The sequence below is a fragment of the Anguilla rostrata genome, chromosome 1, assembly GCF_018555375.3.
Source record: "Anguilla rostrata isolate EN2019 chromosome 1, ASM1855537v3, whole genome shotgun sequence".
Lineage (NCBI taxonomy): Eukaryota > Metazoa > Chordata > Actinopteri > Anguilliformes > Anguillidae > Anguilla > Anguilla rostrata.
In genome coordinates, this window is record NC_057933.1 from 14,116,673 (window position 1) to 14,137,576 (window position 20,904).

At 40.5% G+C, this 20,904-nt stretch overlaps 2 protein-coding genes and 2 long non-coding RNA genes across 7 annotated transcripts in view; 1 reads left to right on the plus strand and 3 right to left on the minus strand.

Annotated features, from left to right (window-relative positions):
- LOC135248665 (uncharacterized) overlaps positions 1-8,732 on the minus strand; it is a 291,561-nt gene extending 282,829 nt beyond the window's left edge. For 3 of the 4 annotated variants that reach the window (XR_010328473.1, XR_010328475.1, XR_010328471.1), the window contains exon 1: positions 7,939-8,731. This is a non-coding gene — a long non-coding RNA (uncharacterized LOC135248665). Of the gene's footprint in view, positions 1-7,938 lie in introns of all 4 variants that reach the window. The other variant, XR_010328472.1, reaches the window with a different exon arrangement.
- Positions 7,195-7,932, minus strand: LOC135248675 (uncharacterized). Its single transcript, XR_010328476.1, has 2 exons — positions 7,762-7,932; positions 7,195-7,589 (listed from the first exon to the last, which is right to left on the minus strand). It is a non-coding gene; the product is annotated as an uncharacterized LOC135248675 (long non-coding RNA).
- A 1,108-nt stretch (positions 8,733-9,840) lies between the features above and the next one.
- Positions 9,841-14,353, minus strand: jkamp (jnk1/mapk8 associated membrane protein). Its single transcript, XM_064323523.1, has 7 exons — positions 14,195-14,353; positions 13,701-13,780; positions 13,155-13,312; positions 12,785-12,991; positions 12,291-12,472; positions 11,626-11,702; positions 9,841-11,430 (listed from the first exon to the last, which is right to left on the minus strand). Exons 1-7 carry the CDS (start codon positions 14,196-14,198, stop codon positions 11,212-11,214), a joined length of 927 nt encoding a protein of 308 aa, XP_064179593.1. The 5' UTR covers positions 14,199-14,353; the 3' UTR covers positions 9,841-11,211.
- Positions 14,354-16,744: 2,391 nt separating this feature from the next.
- LOC135248686 (G-protein coupled receptor 135) lies at positions 16,745-20,472 on the plus strand. Its single transcript, XM_064323538.1, has one exon. The coding sequence runs from the start codon at positions 17,058-17,060 to the stop codon at positions 18,432-18,434; it is 1,377 nt and encodes a 458-aa protein (XP_064179608.1). The 5' UTR covers positions 16,745-17,057; the 3' UTR covers positions 18,435-20,472.
- Positions 20,473-20,904: the final 432 nt, after the last annotated feature.

Sequence of the window (20,904 nt, forward strand, 5' to 3'; positions counted from 1 at the left end):
TAAATGTGGGGCTTACGAGAGCAATAGCTACTATGGACTGTAGACTAGAGAAGACCATTCACGCTTTTTCATTTGAATGGCTAGCATCATATACGGCTGTTTGTTACCCAAGTACACATCAGAAAGGTTTCCCTGCACTAAGCTCCTCGCACATAAGCAAAAATCTATATCCACGTGATATTCCTTCAAAATATGATTCATCTGTAATATGCATCATCTCCAGTTGACTGCATACACTGAATGATACTTCTATGGTTTTGTTACCAATAAACACATTGTAATAGAAATTCTGATTCAAGTACCTATTGAATTACAAGACGCCAATAAATCAATAGTTGTCTCTTTGATAAAGACAGCAATTCTGATGAGTGATTGCCATAAGGCCGGGGAGGCAAGTCAAGGGCAAGTGAACTTCACTGCAAAAGTAAAAATGCTATTTGAATTTAAGCCACAGTAGATGATTTAGCCCATGAATTTCACTGAGCGGTAAGGTACAAGAACAGTAGCATTACCATTTATATTGATCCAGCAACATTAGATGCTTCAATTACATGCAATTACCTTGCAATAACCTGTAAATGCTGGAGCTGCAAATAATCCCAAGGGAATGTATTCAATTAAAAATGATGTACGTTGTTTTTTTTTTTTTTTCCCCTGTGTACCGTGACCTTTTCAGATAAGCATGAGAACCGAGCACTCCGGAAATGCTTCATTAATGCATTCTCAATGTTTTCACTATTAATATTAATACACATTCATTATAGCCCACACACTGTCATCACTTTCTCTTTCAGTGCAGCGATGCAGGAACCGTGAATGTTTGAGTTGCAGAAGTGAAAGCGATTGTCAGAAGGCTTGGTTTTTCTCATCCGATTACAATGGTTCAGCAGTCTTTCATTCCGCATGACAGAGGGAAAGCCACAGAACCAGCCTGGGTTCCAGTGATGTCATACGCTGGTTCACCGTCTGCCTCAGACTTCCCTGTTTAATCTTTTAATCAGAGCGGTTAGAAGCGATCAAATCCACACTCCAATGTACTGTGGAACCAAAGGTCCACAATGGACAGTTTATCACATTCCAAGGTCAGGTTCGGCTAGTGAAATGTTCAGGGAATTAAACGTGAATACAGAGCATTCTGGAAGTACAGAAACAGAGAACCAGAATTTCACCCCTCAAACAATTGCCATTTCATATAAAACAATAACTGTTATTGTGTTTCAGTTAAAATTTAGGTTTGAGACACTGAGCCAGTAAGTCATGGAGTATTCTAAGGTATTAGCCTATACAATGGCGCAACCAGCATGAGCAAAAGGACAGCAAAGAACGGTGTTGTGTGATAGGTTCAGACAGCACGGTATTCTGAACAGTCACCAATCATATCACTGCAACATTTGTCACATGCAATGGCAACATTATCATTAATATAAACATACAGAGAGGGATTTATTTGATTAAAGGCTTATAAAGCCTTTACATTCTCTTCTTGAATGGGGAAGGCATACTTAGCCTCGAAAGTATGCAATCTACAGCAAGGCACACAGATATGCATGTGTGTGGTGTGTGGCATGTGTGGTGTGTGGCATGTGTGGCATGTGTGGTGTGGGTGGTGTGTGTGTGTATGTATGTGGTGTGATGTGCGTGCGTGCGCGCATGCATGTGTGTGTGTGTGTTTGTTTTGCTGGGGAACATCTGAGGTCAGGAGCTGGTGCACTTTCCTGTGGAGCATCTGGAAAGCAAGATAAAGTCGGCAGTGCTGTGCATTTCACTCGCTGGCCAATTATGCTGCTTTCAGGGCGTTACTGTGCACTGCTGCTGTGAGGCCTCCCTGTGTTGTGCTGTTTTGCACCGCATTCAGCGAATAAGAGGAGAAGATGCCCGGGCCACTGAGTCAGAAAGCATTTATGCGGATGGGGAATTCGTGCAGATGCCCTGGGGTGAAGCCAGTAGACAGGGAAAGAGGCCGAGACCTGGGGACTGTGCTGAAGTGCGCTGCGTAGGCCGCCCCGCCCTAAACGTTAGGCAAAGCGCGTTCGCACCAATCGCTGCGCATGAGAGAGAAAGATGACTTGAGCTTTGTGTTGTTTGTGCAGTGCCTTGACAGCTGCTAACCTGTTTGGCAGACAAACAAGGTCTGACATGGCAGCTAGCAAGGCTGAAGTCTGAGACTGGGCACATCTGAAAAAGAAAAATGAAATAAAGAAAAATGTTTTATTATATCAGTTTTTCAGTACACTCAACTGTGTAGTGTTAGCACAGGGAAAGAATCCCTGTACTTTTTATGTCTCAGAATGTTGCTTGTTAGTTGTTCCTTTATCCCATAGATATATTGCATTTGGCTGGAGTAATATACATAGTGAGTTAGTGTTAAATCTGAGCTATTTAGCTTTCTGTGAAGCCCCATCTTACATATTATCTATGTTTATCACATGCTGTGGCACATGTTAGAGACCACCACTACCACAAATCAAATGAGCCCCAAATATATGCAGTCGGCACACATGGCTGAAGGGGGTGCCCTAGAGCCTGGTGGGGTGCCAGGTTACAGAGAGGGCTGGGAAGTAAGGATGGGTCAACATATCAGGTCACGGTTAAAGAAAAATAGTCTACCGACAACTGTCCCTTTCTTACAATTGTCCTTTGCTGCACACGCCATAAGCATGTCCCTGCACACATTGGGACATAAATAATAAAACAGTCACACTTACCCAGCAGCACTTGACCTTGGTCAGGGATATATTACATATGCTCGCAGAGAGGGGAGTCGGCCTAAACCACAGTCAGGTACTTAAGCATCCATCTGTCTGATTCATTATGCATAATCAGCCCTGATAACGGCCCGTCCGCAAGCAGCACGGGGAACGGCTTTGTGGGGCGGGAGCGAGACGAGACGCCGCGTGCAAACAGCCAGCAACCGAAAGGGGAGAGATATACGCGGGCCGTATCTTAACACGGCGCAGGCAAATAAACAAGGCAGCGGCAGCCCGGCGTAAACAGTGCCATCGGCTGACAGATGTATCAACGGGCCGACGTGCGACGTATAACGCGGTCTCGCCGGACACGGTCGAGATTTCTTTTCCTTCCCCGCGCATCCTGTCTGAATTACGCGTCTCCGCTGAAGGCTTGACAGCTAGTTCAGCAGCCGGTAATCGCAGCGCCATTTCGGTCTGCTTTTCACAGAAAGTCGGAAGCCTTTGATATGAGGCTATATCCATTTTAGTAAGCCGTGACTTCACTGATCCCGAAAAATGTGTCTGTAAAACCTCCCTGCAGAAAGCCCTAAAGAATAGGCCGAAGGAGATAACAATCCCAGGACCTGCTTCAGAAATGAGAAAAGCTGCTCTTCACTTGGCTAAAAGCCTGGCCCAATTGCCCTACAAGGAGTCAGAAACTTCATTCCTCACGGTAGTGCTTTTCTCACAGTGACTTTCACTCATCAGCATTACTGATTACATGAAATCATTTACTACAATTGGGGAATACAAATGAGTGATATATGTAACGGTGTCGACTCTGCTATGCTGATAGCAATTATGCATGTAATGCATGTACTCTTAATCCTGTACATGAAGATAACCATAAGAAACAAAGTGCATTCACGTCCCGTGCTCGTATTTTCTGGCGTTCTCTCTCCACGGTATGGAAAGTGTTGACTCGGTAATAATTATGTTCAATATGCACTGCGAGAGCTACTATATGCAGGCCGCATTGTGATGTGCTCAGTTGCTTGGATGCAGCGGTAAACCTCCAGCATGCTCTGTGCATAGTTGTTTTTCTCGCCATCTCAGCAGCAGTTTGCAAATTACTCATCAAAAATCACACATCCTGCCAGGCCTACGGTTTAGGTCTTGTTCTGCTGACTGTCACAAACAGGGTTATGAACTCATAACCCTTAAATTACATCGGGTACTGATACAGCGTGGAGCGCACTGGGCGTCGGTCGAGCTGGTGGCCCACTGCAGTTTGTAGACATCTTGGGGGGACATACAAGATATGTCCTCAGCGCTGTAGTGAAACAATCGATAAGAAAACACTGCAGGGCTCAAACTCTGTCTAATTACTTTTCAAGTGTGGCGCATCGACAATCAGCGCTCAGCACAGACAGAGCAACAGTGCCCTCTGCAGGACAGTCCAGGCACCTCCCACGCCCAGGATGCTGTGCAACTGAGCATGCTTTTTTTTTTTTCCTCTCATTGTTCATTCATATCATGGCAGATATGAAGTGAAATCTGCGTGGGTTACTGAATTCCTAGAGAGGTGCCACACACATCGCATTGAAAGCTGCCATCTGGCTGTGAAAATGAGTGTATTTATAAGTGAACTTCATTACTAATAAAAAAACAGAACTAGTGCTATTTTAGTGTAAAATGAAATTCCTTTAACAGGATACATTATACGGATACATTTGTGTTTACGTTTCATGATTCATGAGGGTGATAACAGATCTTAAAACACTTACTTGGAGGGAAAAGGCAGGCATTTGGAAATGTTATCACTCTTTGAAGCCAACTAACCTTAAATGCTGATGATTTTAAACCCCACCTAAAGTACAGGTTGATTTAATGTAGATCTGAGCACTGAGATAAGGACCACAGTCCTGCATTCATGAGATTATATACATGACTGTCTATATACATATTACAATGTGAATCTTGAACACTAAATTCAGTATCTAGGTGTTATAGATTCAACCATTTGCAATACTCTGGCAGAGAAGCAATCCATTCACCTGCCTGAGTTCCAGAGATCTAAATTTTTGGCCCATTGGTGCCACCTGGTGGAGAGTTAACATGAGCGTTCGAGACGTGTCGAGGGTCGAAGCTGTCCATATTGCACTGGACTGAAATATTGCCTGTTACTAAATTCAATCCAAATTAGTACCAATACGTTTATATAATAACTTACCTCTTATATTCTACATATAAGCTTGTAGACCACAGTCAATATATTCGGAGAGTCATCTTTTATAATCTAGTTCATTTGTTGAGTGTCTGAATGATTAACGGAACGGTTGAGAAGAACTTTCTTTGTCAAAATTTATCACACACAACAGACATGAACGCTGACCACTCAGGGAAATGATGGGAGGAAGTCAGTGAGCCAGACCAGAAGTGGGGACCAGTGCGGCGAGCATGAGGCAGATAACACCAACTCCTGTGAGATATTATTTTACCACAGAGCAGGTTCATGAGCTGGGTAATCGTTCGAAACTAAACTCCACCGCAAAACCATTCCACATTTCAGGGAGAAAGGCGGTTTTTGAGAGCATAAAATAGCAAAGCTGGCAGCGAGTTCATTGGCTGCATATGAGTTACGATGCCACAAAGGCACAATATTACCCTCACGGACTGCTGCGAATAGGTTTTAATGGACGAAAGGAAACAGTGGAGTTCACGAGGAGGTTAGATCTTTGTATTTTTATGGTTTTATTCACTTTTTATTGAATCTTGAATATCTGGAATATTCATCATATCAAATGTGTCGTGCTTTCAGCGAAAATCTCATTGTATTAAACATTATATAATCAATAGCCATTTTAAAAGCTGAAGATTAGATGAAAGACACAATTTTATATAGCTGTACACAAAGAGGCTTTTCTATTGCCATTAATACAATACTCTTTATAGAGGCTTAAGTTTCAGATCTGCACGTCAACAAAGGATACTAAACAGAACAAAAATGCACAAAAATAAAATCTTTTTATCGTGAAAAAAATGTTGTGGAGAAACAAAACTGTTCCACTGACCCACCTGTTCAGTCACTTTGGATTAAATACCAATACACTAAAATCAAATTCCAATGGCAGACACTGTCTCTACAGTGTAAGGTCAGTCAGGGCGAGAAGGAGTCTTGCACATCACCTTGGTAAAAAGTATATACAGGATTTGTACAATACATTGGCACTACTAAAATCAATCAAGACACGTTCATGCCAAACACGCAGAGACAGATCAGATAGGCTGTTCTTTCACAAGTGAACAAAGCAGTCTGGATAATTTCTTGGAGGCAATGATTTACTCTAGGCAATTACACTTGTTTAAGATTAAAAAACAGACACATTATTTAAGCCAAGATAATAAGGTTGCTTTTTTCATAGAGGTGTTTGCACCACTGGTGCTATCTTAAGTTGATATTCAACTGATGTGTGACTGAAATGTCACCAAGTTCTTTAGCTTAGCACCCTCAGGTGATTAGTAAGACATTTGTGTCTAGTAACACTGGCTGTCATTTATAAACCTGAAAACAATTAAGTCTTATTCAGATATGAAGCACGCTGTAGAGAGAACAAAAAGATGACAGTACTAAAACCGAATTTTTCAAAGGAAACTATTAGTTTAAATGAAGATTCAACAGATCAATGCAGTACGGCCCTGTCATGTGACTAACTGTTTCATGCGCAAAGACAACGTAGAAGGATTGGTAAAACTTTGTAAACCCAGTTGGACACCCAGAATTCATAAATTTGACTTTAGACTTTAAATACACACTTACACAGATATATGACATAATACTAAATGGTGGTGCATCGAAAAAAAATGGCAAAACGATTTAAAAAGTTCCCTCATTGTTACCAAAGCGATGACCATATTCTTCAGGCATCACATGTACAGAATTGATTCCCCGCCAGAGACCGGACCCTCTGTTCTTTAGTCAAATCGATCGGTCAGAAATGTCCCATCAAAGGCACTTTGTGCAGAGATGACCTTTGAAAGATTCATGTTACCGGGCAGCCCTTAGAAGTGCTATAGTTCACACAGTCAACGGGAGGGCGACAGGTTAGGTCTGATGAGCGCATGAAAGGGCGAGCGAAAGATAAAATTCCCTTTGGATAGATCAGGAACTGAAGAGCGGACAAACACGTCCAGTTCGTTCTGCAGCCGAGCAGTTTGTCGTTTATTATAGCACTACCTCCGAATGCTAGAAGCAGACTTCACTCCGCCACCTTAAAGGCATTCAGATTCAGGTTTGACACCAGAGCCTCTGAAGTGTGCACCATACAGAGATTACAACATTCATAAATCAACGCTTCACTGCGGTGGAAGGTTAAGAGACTGAGAACACTGTTCAGAGCGCTGATGAGATCAATCATGCCTGCAGATTGAGGGTGAACTAGAAGAAGGTCACACTGAGATTGGGGAGTCCATTGCCTGGCTGTCAGACATGCCTCAAGGTCCGGAGTAAAAAAATAAATTAAAAAAAATAGCTCATCCTCACAGCCAGATCTCTACAATGCATATAGGGTGTCCAATCTTACCCGAAACGGGCTAACGTATGCGCAGGTTTTTTTGTTTTAGCCTAGCACTAGGACACTTGATTCTACGTAAAGGTCTTGATTGAAGACAGTGATTATATAAATTAGGCAATTAGGTGTTATAGTGCGAAAATAAAAACCTGCACCCACCTCGGCCTTTTTGGATAAGACTGGACACCCCTGTGTACTATGTCTGACCTTCGGTTTCAATATGATCTCTACGGACATAGACTCAATTGTCTATCAGGATCTCAGGCCAGGCAACTCCACTATCAGTTTTTCCTCCTCTTTCTCTACTTGTTCTCTGCCTAAGCCCTTGTTTGTTGTTGCTAACCTCGTGCTATGCAGTTATGGGCAACGCTTTATACCAGGACTGCCCAACCCTGTTCCTGCAGATCTACCGTCCTGCAGGTTTTCACTTCAACCCCAACAAAGCACACCTCATTCAACAGCTAGAGATCTCACAGAGCTGCTAATTAGTAGAATATGGTGTGCCATATTAGGGTTGAAACCTACAGGACGGAAGAGCTCCAGGAACAGGGTTGGGCAGCCCTGCTTTAAACCCTAAATAGTTGTGCTGTAAACATCTCCTACCAAAAGAGAACAGTCTACCAAACGCGTGTAGAGCATCATTAAAGAAACAAAAATCAGACGAGGCGACGTCCAAATGGGGAAACAGGTGGACTCACCCGAGTTGTAGGAAGCTGTCCATTATCCCACACCAGCTCCGTCTTCCGGCCTTTTGTCGGGGGCTAGCGTTTGCTTCTTTTCCCTCCATTTAATTTTGGAGCAGTTTCGGAAAACGCTTGCCGGAGCGTCATTTTTTTCCAACAGGCAGCCTGATGTCTTTCTGTTGTTTGACTTTCTTGAAACTCAAACTTCCACAAACGTTTTTTTTAAACGACACAGCTCACTCGCCGGGTGTACACCAACGTATCACCGTTCACTGCCTTAATACAAACGCTGTAAACCAAGTTTCAACAAACACGCGTTAACGTGCAAAGTATGGATCCATCTTGTCCGACACGTTTGTCCGATTTAATCCCCGTTTGCGGCCTACAGAATATTCCAATCATTGCACCGTCTTTCTCTGTCCGATTTCCGCTCTACACCACTCCTCCTTTGCCTCGGGTTGGCCATAACTTTAAGAAAGGCTTTATCCTGTAATTAAATAAGTAATGTGCCTGCGTGTTACGTCATGGTATTTGTGAAACACTTTCCGAAAAAAACTAATTGTGTGCGCGTTTGTTTGTGAGAGTAATCAGAAGCTCCATAACCGCGCTGTTGACAGAGCACCTGCAGAATATGCATTTTTCATGACGCGCTTTTTGTGTAAATCTCTCTAGATAACGTCCAACCAATAACTGAACACAAATAAATTGAGACAAAAACACTTCACGTTTAACAGCAATCAAACAAGGATCGGTCCTGGAGAAGGGAACATCCATTCGAACTGAAGGCTGCCCCTGCTGCCCTTACGATCGCTGGAGCTGGAGGGTCACATATTTCAAGATGGCTAAGAAGTCTGTCTAAACCAAACAGCACTGCTCAGCAGTGTAAAATGTATGTAGCCACGAGTAGGAGAACAAAGATGTGGGCTAATTACAGAGTGTTTCCAAATCCCTAATCATTTTGATTAAACACTGGTGCATTTTTCAAAGTGTAGACAAGGGGCTCAGATTTACAGTAGGCCTAAATATTGCGAACGTGACTATGAGTGGCTTGATACAATTCTTGTCCGTTCTCTCTTCCGTGAAAAACAGATTTAAGCTTTTCAAGTGGAAGTGTAGGCCTACATGCATAGTCTGTTATCAATAGGAAACACAGTTTTGTGCTGCAGAAAAAGTAATGAAACGATAGCTGGATATTGTAGATTATGCCAAGTGTTCTATTTTTTATAAACATATTTAATTTACAGATTAGTGAAACCCATTTATACCACAATAGTACTTTGATCATATGTATGTTTTTGATGTAACTATTTTCAGTTTTTATAATTCTTACTTCTGTAACAAGTTTGAATTATAAATACACTGATCTACATGTCTGAAAATAAACACACACAAAAACAGTATTACTACTTTGATTTAGTCTCTACATTTTTAATGAAAATGGTAGATCCTTTTAATAACAATCTACAAAGCATTCAAGGACATTAATCTTAAAACAGCCTTAAAAGAAAAAGAATAGAGACTATGCAGATTTGATAAACTCCCTGCATGTACACTGATAGGCTAGTTCTTTCACAGGGTCTTTCTACACTTGGCTTACTTTAAACTTAAATCGATGTTCTCCCAGAGAACCTCCTCAATTACTTCGTAAATGATGCCAAGGCTACAAAAGAAAGTACCATTAACCATTAATGTTAAACAAAAAGCGAGAATCCCCATTAAACAAAGAAATGATGGGAAACCTAACTTTGTAAACATCCTCCCAGGATAAAGATTGCAGAATTCACAAAGCAAATGAAATCCTGAAGCTCATAATCATTACATAAGTGATCATCAACAGCAAAGTGAGGAAGACTGAGGAGATGACTTCACTACTGGAAAATTAAAGGTCTGAATGACAGAATACCAATACACTGCAGGTTTGATAACATTTGTTTATTTGAATAAAATGACCGCTTTTGTTAGAACCTTTACATTGATGCAATTATATCCATGTTTGGATCAAGACACCAAGACCATCCTTTCACATACGCAACATATTAACTGGGTCAAACGGCAATATCAAAGCTACACAGTAAAATGTCCAGTGTTAATTCAACTCCAACAGTGTAAACTCCGCTCTTAACAGATAATACTTGGTCCCACATTCCAGGTTGGGACCAACTGTTATCTGTTAAGAGCTGAATTAACACTGGACATTTTACCGTGTACCTTCATAACGCACTGATGTTTAGAACATGGTGGAATTTCTTGTCGAAAACTTAGAAATTCAAGAAAGAAAAAAAATTAACTTCTGTAAATTGCAATGTTATTTCTTTAAATATTAAAGATATCTCCTTGCATTTACATTTATATAAATAGAAATGAAAAAATTCTACATTTGCTGCTTTAACATACAGAAAGAAAAAAATAAATAACCAAATTAATTTTTGCAAATAAGTTGATCCCCTGTAATTTCAAGCACATACGCAGGCAGACACATGCATGCACACTTTATCGATACAGCTAGAAAATACTTAGGCATGCTGTGTACAGGTAGGCTATATACAATTAATCATACTCAGCAGCAACAATAGTGTTAATGCATCAGATTAAGATACATGCAAACGGTATTACCAACATTTGGCTTTTTCAGTCTTATATGACTTAAACATCAGTGCTACCTGCGTGCAGAAAAAGGGTACAATAAAGGATTTGGCACACTGATCTCGTAATGATCTTTCTTGATCCAAAAACTCCTTACCACCTTTGTGATGAGGTACTGAACACCTCAAATATCATGAGTACAACTGCTGTATTTGTTTTAAAAATCAAGTAACTGCACCAAGTTAGTCAAACAGAAATACTGGACTGATGAATCATATTCCAGATTTAAATTATTTGTAAAAGAAACTCCACAAGACACTAATATAAAATCCAACAAATTCAATGTGCACATTAAAAGAGAGAAGCACAAATCTGACCAGAAACATAAAAGTGTGCAATATAATTCACATATTCAGGTACTGTAGACATATATATTTGAAAATTTACTGTCTGCAAGTATATACATAAAGTTCTTTCAATAGTAATTTTCATAGGGGATGGCAATTCCATACAGCTGTCACAAAACCACCACCTGAAGCAGTTATGATACAAAGCAAGAGTAAACAACTACTGCAATCATCTCCACTAGATCACTGCTGTTGACTGGGCAAAATGGTAGCTAAACAGTGTGAACAGTGATGATCCTGCACTTTGCCACCTATGCAGGCAATTAGAAGGCATGCATCCACACCCAGGGGGGAGCACTCAGTGCCCATTGCCTCCCTCTGACAAGATCCTGTTTGGCTCGGTAAATTTGGCTGTGAGCAAGTAAAAGAGCGCAGGGCCAGGGACCAGGGCCAACAGAGGCAGGTCTTGCTCCAGTTTGTCCAATCGGGAGATAGAGATGATGCCATACGCATGGAGTAGCCAATGACTGAACAGAACCACCAGCCTCTTTTTCTTGGCAATGAGGTTCTTGAAGGACTGTGTACAAACAGAGGAAGGAAGAAATTAATGGAAAGCATTTTGACAAAGAAAACTGCTGTTCTTTTGAAATTACACAACAATATATCTTTGGTATTGGCACACATGACTATTAGGAAAAACAAATTCAATTAAAGACTGAACAGACATATCCAGAACATACGTGTGCATTCTAATGACTGCAAACTGTCTTACCTGTATTTCTGAGGCTGACATGTAGACCGCGAGGGTGATCAAGGACAAGACCAAGATAATGTATGGAAATGCATAATCTACAAGATAAAAAGGATTTCAACATGCATTTAAATCTGGTCTGCCATTAAACAGAGTAAATAAAATACAACAGCTCGACCATACACTACATACTAGGGCTGGGCGATATATCGCAGTGATAATTATCGCGTGCAACAACAGTCATCACCATCGTATGGCGTATCACCTTTCTTTTGTCTTCTTCTTTTTAATTGTACCTGAAGCGTTACTAAACAACTAAAGAGGCTGTGTAAAATGCTTCCGGAGAAAAACGTAACCGCTGTTACCTACTGGGTGTTGACAGTCAAGACAGCCAATCAGCAGCAACGTCGCACAGCTTCCGTGTGATCATGTGATGTGTTTCTGCCAATCACACGGAAGCTGCAAGGCCTTGCTGGCTGTCTTATGGTCAAGCAATAGGTGACATTTTTTTTTAATGGAAAGCGGCCTCCAAAAGCGTGGTTGTTTGCTATCACGTCAGGTATAATTAGAGAGAAAAAGACAAAAACAAAGGCGGTACGCCACACGGTGGCGACGACCATTATTGCACGCGATAATTATCACTGCGATATATCGCCCAGCCCTACTACATACACAGTCATACTTACAGAGGAGGCCTCCCCCAACAGCCTGTAGAACAGTAAGGATTGGGAAGAAGTAGAGTGCAGCGTAGATGCTTTTGAAGCGGTCCGATTTCCCTAAACCACACGCAATCTTTTTCACCAGGAGGGGCCTCAGCAGCATCATGAACACCAGGCAGAAAGCGTAGTATATCAAAACTATTGTGTACCTGAGAGTGGGCACAAGAGTGAAAAAATTTTGAGCAAAGTTTGCCAAGTCTGGTCTGAGACCAGCTAATTTATCATAAAGAAAATTGATGGTGACATTAAAGCAGGGATTTCAAATTCAAGTATGGGAGGGTTACAGTGTCAACAGCAGGTTTCTGCTGTTTTCTTTTAATCAGCAAATAACTCAGGTTTTGGAATGAAGGTTTGTGTAATCTTCAGCCAATCGATTACTTAAATGCACCAAAACATGGAAAAAATTTTTTAACCTGTTTCAATCATTTTCATATCCTGCTGGTGGTGCGCAATGTACTCACAGTGGGAAGACAGCCTCCTGTGTGCAATGCAGTGTGGTGACGTAGTCTGGACTGGGGTTGTAAAGCATAGTGTACCAGTCCGACAGCATTACGACTTTGCAGGACCGGATGGAAAGCTGTCCCACCGGGTCGTTCACCAGCAGCGTAACAATGGCTGCCGCGCTGCACTCCAGTAGTGCGGTGATGTGCTGGAAAAGCGCACTTGAGCTGCGGAAACGTTTAGAGGGATTATGCTCAGAATTAACATCAAATATGAGCCAGTCTCACCTTGCACTGCCTGCTGAACGTGATTGGTGTAAAACTGACAACACAAAACTGAAGAAGGTACTTTGTAGCTATCAAGAATTGATGCAAAAGTGTCCACTCTCACCTTTTCTTTCCCGAATACCATTCAATGAAGAACCAGTGTAGGACGAGTGGGAGCATTGCCATGAACCCCAGGTACAGCCAGTCATACAGCTCCGGGGACTCTGTGCATTTTTCACAGATCTTCGAATGGAAATTGGTCCTCTCACCTCGTGGACACACCTGTGAAATAATTAGGCAATTAGTTCACAATGGGAGACAAGACATCTGTGACATAACGTCAGTATTTGTCATATAGTTGACTGCAATCGCCATACACTGCATTTTCCGAGCTAATGAAATATAGGTCCACACTGTCTGACTGTATGAAAACGGTGGCAGCTGCACGACACAGTTAAACAACAAGGTTCCAGCGACACAATTTGATGTCATAGAAATCGAACCAACAAGCTCGTCCCATCCGTTACTAGCTTGACGGTCCGATCAAATCACAAAATTGAAGTGTGACAATGTACTTTATCTTACAACGACAGTATAAGTTACTAGCACTAGTAAAGCTGTTGATCAAACGTTCGTTTACGTTAGCTAGCTGACGAATGTGCATACTCACCCCGCATTCCCCCTCCAACGAGCCATTTATTAGTGTCTTCCCACAGTATATACCCGGACAAGTTGAACTCATAGCTACAGCTGTAACGAAAATACAAATACAATGTACACAAAACGGCTTTTGACGCGTTGAAGGCACACTGTTTAGGCAGCTAAGAAGCTACATCTGCGGTGACTAATGTGATTGAATTACCACAATAGTAAAAAAAAATGTATCGTTTTCACATGGAAATATTAATATGCTGTACATGTTACGGCAACAAAGTTTATTTGTAGCAGCTGGTCAACTAAATTATGTTGCCAGTTAGTTGGCTTACTATTTGATAGCTAGCTAGCTACGTATCGCTACGACAAGCTATTAGCTACAATCAAGTGATATCGCTGCTATAGCGGCTAACATTAGCAAACGAGCTAGGTTTAAAGAAGACTCGCTGATTCAGCATCGACGGTTTACTACTGCCAATACAATTTTTAAAACGTGTTATGTAAACGTACCCATAATAAATCTAGCACCCTTCAAAGCACGTTGCGTTCAGAAACAACTCAACATCTGACGACTGTCTTTTCCAACAACTTAACGTCAGACGAAGTAAAACCGGAAGTCTTTGAAATGGGCTAGGTAAGAAACACAGTTGCCACTAGTCGCCATTTTTAAACTCACAAGCTGCTCCGTACCACTGAAATTATAATTATCCAAGGTAATGGAGTAATGGTTGCTTGTTGTATTTTCAGTGGTCTTGTCATATCAATATTTTAATGTCAGTAAACAGTCCAAAGTCTGAAACACTGAGCCTATAATGAAAAATAATTATGAAAAAAAACATTCATGCCGTAATGCGCATGTGTAGTGAGCCTACGCAAACATTCACGCTTTTAATAAACTGGTCTATGGGTTGGGTATTCATGATCCACTAGTTTAGCATGTTGAATGTCAGCAAAACATGCAATTAATAAATACACGTGCTAATGAATAATATACAGCTATTGAAATTTTACATGTACATATATTAAAATATGTCTCAGTATCCTACATGTATTTGCTATTTTATGCAGTCTTTGTTCATCTTTATCAAGGGTGTGAATACATTTGTATAATACAAATAAATACACTGAAATATGGCTTTAAATTGAACACCACTAATCATTTCTTATTGGAACTACTTTTAACAGAAGTTATTACTTGATACTTTTAGATTGGTCTCTAACTTTGCACAATGGTCAATATTTGCCCTTCTTCCAAGAAAGAAATACCTGTCCAGTTCCAAATGGAATGTCATAACTAAATCATAGCTAAATTATAATATTGTTCTTAATATAATTATTCGTTTCTACAGTATGTGCATATGACCATGTGTTTTAAACTAAAGTGTCTGCAAAATGATTTAAATGAACAAAAATTACATTAAGACTAATCGTAGTAATAATATCAGAAAATTGTATGGGGAAAAAACATTGAATATATGGCATGAGAACATTTTCAAATTGATAAAATGTTCTTATCTATTTTATTTAAGTATTACTGTGTAAAACAAACATTCTGATGATATTTTACAAGCAATTATCAATGTAATAATGCAATTAATACAGCTGTTGGACTGCTATTTAGTCTTTTATTCCACACATCATAAAACTCTGGGGGATTGCAATTTTCATGAAGAAATGATCCTATTCTACTCCATGAAGGACAATCTCATTGGACAAAAGGATGAGAAGTGTTCATCATAATGAAAGGACAGTGACAGTGGTCTAACTAAAATGATCTACTCACTGTATATGAGATTCTGGATCTCCCACTAAAAGTGATTACATCCCAGTGAATATTCACTATGTATATGACTGGTGGGGCCAGATTTTTTGGTGGGGGAGGGGTAAGTAAAGGAGATTGATTTGTTGCATTACAGCTTTTAAATTTGAGATATAACTACACACTAAGTAGGACATAAAGGCATACAGAAGGCAAAATTAGCATTGCTGAAATTTACTTTAATACATTATTCAATACATGTGACAACATTCTTACTTTGACCCTGAATTGAAACTATTGCATATCTACAGAGGTCATTGTTGACTTGGTAGAACACGCATTCTTGATTGCTAAGACTGTCGAACAGATCTAGTGGGATTGATCTTGAGGAGACAGCAAACAGACCTATCAATATCACCAAATCATAGGTAAGAAAACTTACAAGACAGAGGTACACCTAATTTCAAGGAAGTTTAATATGCTGATTGGGCGATGGCAATGACATCTCACAGGTCCAACAATAAATATGCTCAGGTACATCAAATATGAAATTGACAATAGTATATTGATAAAAAGAAACCAATCCATAGAAATTGACAAGGAATACAGAATGATTGAAATTCTGCCTCCTGTACTTTAGAGCAAAGAAAATTTACATTTGGCCAAGTAGGCCTACACTCATCAAATATACGCAACATAAGTGTCTCCCTGTGCATTCTGCATAAAGCGATCTGAACATTTCTACTAGCAACCATGCTGAAGAAAGGTATTATCTCAGGGGAACATGTCTGAACTCACACATGAAAGATTTACTGGACTTCTGGGTACTGGGTGTTTTCTGGAAAAAGCTTTTAGTGTCAGTAGTGAGATGCCATTATCAAGGGGAATTACATATCACAGCTGGGACATATTCCCCGATTAGTAATAGCTCAGTGCCTCATGTTGGTGGAACTGGAACAATTTGTTCTCTAATGAATGTCTGGTACATTTTTATCATAAAATCTGTTTTTTTAACTGATCTTCTACAGATCATTTCATTGTATGTCGACCAGCCATATTTGGTTGATCATTGGTTTATTTTCTGAGAATGTTCTTTTTACTGGAAAGTTTTACAATGATTAATTTAGATTGTTTACTTGTCCATTGTCCACGTTTTAAAATCCCCCACTTACATGCATACATGCGTGTAATGCGTACAATACCAAATAAAAAAACCAATTCCTGTGCGTAACATTACATTACTGACGAGAGAAAAAAATCACTGGTACCTTGGCAACAGCGCTAAACGTCATGAGTGTAGCTGGAGCTCCGAAATGTGTATGCTGGAGCAGGCGGAGACTAGGAAGGAAGAGAGAGACGGGTAGTGACTGGGAAGGAAATGAATAATATTCATTGGGGAAATGTCCTCCTGGGACTGTGCAATGGAAGGGAAAAGGGCTCTCTAATCCGAAACCTTCCTGTGAATTACGCGCCAAGACTCAAGCATCGAAATCCACAGAGAGGAACGAAATTTACCAACGAAACCGCTGCATCTTTTAATCTGAGTCGTTGATATAAATATTCCAAAAGGGATGAGTCCTCCTCCATTCCTTGGATGCCCCCCAGTTGGATCCGATGGATTTGCCTGTGAACGTTGCCTTTCTCGGCACCAGCAACACCTCTGCCGCAAACAATATATCGGGGACAGGTCCTATGCTGGATATAGTCACATTGACCCCCGTTCCGAAAAGCCTAGTAACGCAGAGCAGCGGTGGAAACCACACGGGGGGAGGCGACCAAAACCAGCAATACACACCAGTAAACAACACCGAGGCGAATTCTCTTCTTCACGGCATTGCTGTGGCAGCTCAAGCATTGGTACTTCTGGCTATTTTCCTTCTGTCAAGTTTAGGAAATTCCGCCGTTGTTGTTGTCATTATCAAGCACAGGCAATTGAGAACGGTAACGAATGCCTTTATAATGTCTCTGTCTCTTTCCGATTTTCTGACGGCCATTCTTTGTTTACCTTTTTCCTTTATGATGCTCTTCAGTAGAGATGGTGTGTGGATATTCGGGGACCGTTTCTGCATTGCCAATGGGTTCTTTAACACATGCTTCGGCATCATATCCACACTGACAATGACTTTGATCTCCTTCGACCGGTATTATGCCATTGTGAGGCAGCCTCAGGAGAAAATAGGGAGGAAGAAGGCCATTCAGTTGTTAGTGGCTGTTTGGTTAACGGCGGTTTTTTTCTCCTTGCCTTGGTATCTGGTGTTGGGAGCATCTGATGATCTGGTGGTGCATAAAAGGGGATTTTATCATTGCATGTATGTCTTTCATTCAGGTACATCCAGAATGGGCACAGCTTACAGCATAGCTTTGATCGTGGTATGCTATCTCCTTCCCTTTGCACTCATGTGCTTCTGTCACTATAACATCTGCAAGACTGTAAGGCTGTCAGAAATAAGGGTGCGGCCCGTGACCACGTATGCACACCTGCTCCGATTTTACAGCGAGATGAGAACGGCCACTACTGTACTTATCATGATCGTGTTTATCATATTCTGCTGGGGTCCGTACTGTTTGATGGGCATCATAACGGCTGTGGGGGACTACTCCTTCAACCCTGTCATGGACACTGTCGCGATATGGATGGCATGGGCAAACGGGGCAATCAATCCTCTCATTTATGCCATAAGGAACCCCAACATATCAATGCTGTTGGGGCGAAATAGAGAGGAGGGCTACAGGACTAGAAACATTGCCGCCTACCTTTCGACACAAACTCAAAGTAGAGAAGTCAGAACTCGCGCCGACAGAATGAGAGACAGGTATGTGAACAGACACGGGGCGGGTAGCAGAATGTCTTCGTCCAGCCCGGCCAACGGAGGCGAAATCGCGATGTGGGCCTGTAAAAACCCCGCTGTGCTCTTCTGCAGGGACGGGCAGCCTGACACAGTGTCTGAGCCCACTGTGCCCAAAGTCGAGACCGCAGACACTAGTTTATAAGTTCTGTCGTACGTGTTTTTGTATTGTTATCTAACACAAGGTAGAATGTTTATATTTACAAGGTGTTTATATAAGGAACATGTGCCAAAAACAGCCAGTTTCTTCAGTGAGGGTCATGTGGGTAAGTAAAAATTGCCACCCCAATGGTGTCAGGGGGCAAGATAAAAGCAAACCTTTTTAAAGTGCCAATATGCAGCAGATCACTATTGGTAGTGCATTGATTGAACACTGTGAAAGTATTATTCCAAAACAAATGGAATAAGCTATCTCTCTTGATTGTTGTGGATTACTTCCCCTGTCTGGTTTTATCTGAATTCTGTAGCATATAGCCTTCCAGGGAAAAAAGGGTTTTAGGTCCTACATAAATCTGAAATACATTGCTGGCAGAAGACGCAAGACATATTTAATTGCAGCTCACAAAAGTAAAAAATCAAACGCAATCTCGTTTACTATCTGCTTTTTAGGGCAAGTGCTTAATACCTTAGGCTTTATGTAAATTATATTTTAGGCCTATATCTGAAACTATATGGTAGGCCTATTAGCGTATGCTTCGGTAATATATGCGCCACATATAGCCTCCAGTCAGATTTTGCGAGATCCAGCCTGATATGCATGCATTAATGATAACGAAGACAGTCACCATACACAACGTCAGCCAGTTATACTAAATATCGTCACATAACTCAGGTTAGATTATGAAATACTGTTGATTTATTTCTCAAATTCTTTTCTATGGGAACCCAGGCACTCAAAGTTTTGAAGAGGGCTACATCTTATTAAAAAAATTTATGTGAAGTATAAATTTTGGTACTGACATCTGGTTTATTACAAATGTTTTACTGCCAGTTCTGCCTGTCAAATATCAGCCATCAAGCCAAATATCAAAAAATGGAAGCAGTTTCATGTAATGGGAATTTCACGTAATGCGAATCTCTTTTATCAAGTGTCCGTGATTAAGTACTAGCAGACAATTTTGGGCTGATAGCAAACATAAGTCCTTTCCACTGGTGCTCAATCACAGTATTATCAAGTTGCTTTCCATATTGTGATTACTGCAGTAAAATATATGAATATGTTGAAAATAATTGGGGGCCAGTGATGAATGTATGAATGTAGGATTTATTGATATCGATGCAATTTCGATATTACAGCCTCTCACCCCTCCTGTTCGTTTGGTGGGTTAGACCCGCAAGGTTAATATTTTGGTTCCACAATTTACACAAAATGGAAAGCAACTATTTAAACAACAGCAGTGGATAGCACCATGAAGGTCTCGTTTTGTGATGCCCTCCCCAAAAGTGTCCTCATTTAATACTCAGCAACAGTATTTCTTTTTTTTTTTGACGGTTGAATTGTTTGCACTGTGAAATTGGCCATTGTTGAAATATTACAGTACATACATTATCTAATTACAATAATTCTGTTGTATAGACCATTAAGCACAGTTGTCATTGATGATGACAAAAAGTATTTTTTTAATACGTCATTTTAAGAAGAGTAACATTGATGGAGGAAAAGGATGAAACTGAATAACATCTTTACATTTTAACCCCAAATTAAACCCCATCTATACTGGCCATATAAGTACATACCATATGATTTAACATGTGACCCATTATTCTACAACTGACAAAGTTTGTTCTGTTTTTTGTGTGCCTGAAGAAGTACAAAATATGTTCTTTACAAATCCTCAGTGTCAATGCTAGAGTAAACAATCACCCAAAAATTTCACTATATTATTTATGGAATGTCATTCTTCTGAATGTGTATAACAAAAGCACAATATTTTGTACTCTCTACAAAAATAAGTGTGTTTAATTTGTAATGAGAATGTGTTCATTGTTGTAAAGCCTTAAATAGTCTCCAGATAAAATTATCATTATTTGTTAGGTCTTGAAATAAGAACACTTAACTACTTGCCACTGACGTTTGTGAATTATATTGGCAGAATATGTGTTATTGTTTGTGACAAAATACGTGTTTGTAAGATAATATTTTGCAATTTAAATTAAATGTTTTGAGGCATCATAAACATTCATGTATGTGTTAAATTTTCTTTAACTGATGTCACATTAAGGAATGAAGTTAGACGGACAGCACAGATGAACTCTGGTAACACAATACCGAACCCTTTCAACAAAGTAACATTCATTCATGGATTTAAGCAAAAACGTAATATATATAGATACACATACACTACATGGCCAAAAGTATGTGGACGTCGGACATTCCACCTCTCATCCAAAATTATGGCCATTGATATGGAGTCGGTCTACCCTTTGCTGCTATAACAACCTCCACTTGTCTGGGAAGGCTCGATGTTGGAGCATTGCTGCAGGGATTTATTTCCATTCAGCCAGAAGAGCATTAGTGAGTTTGGGCACGCATTTTAAGCCTGGACCGCAGTTGTCCTTCCAACTGATCCCAAAGGTGTTGGATGGGGTTGAGGTCAGGACTCTGGGCAGGCCAA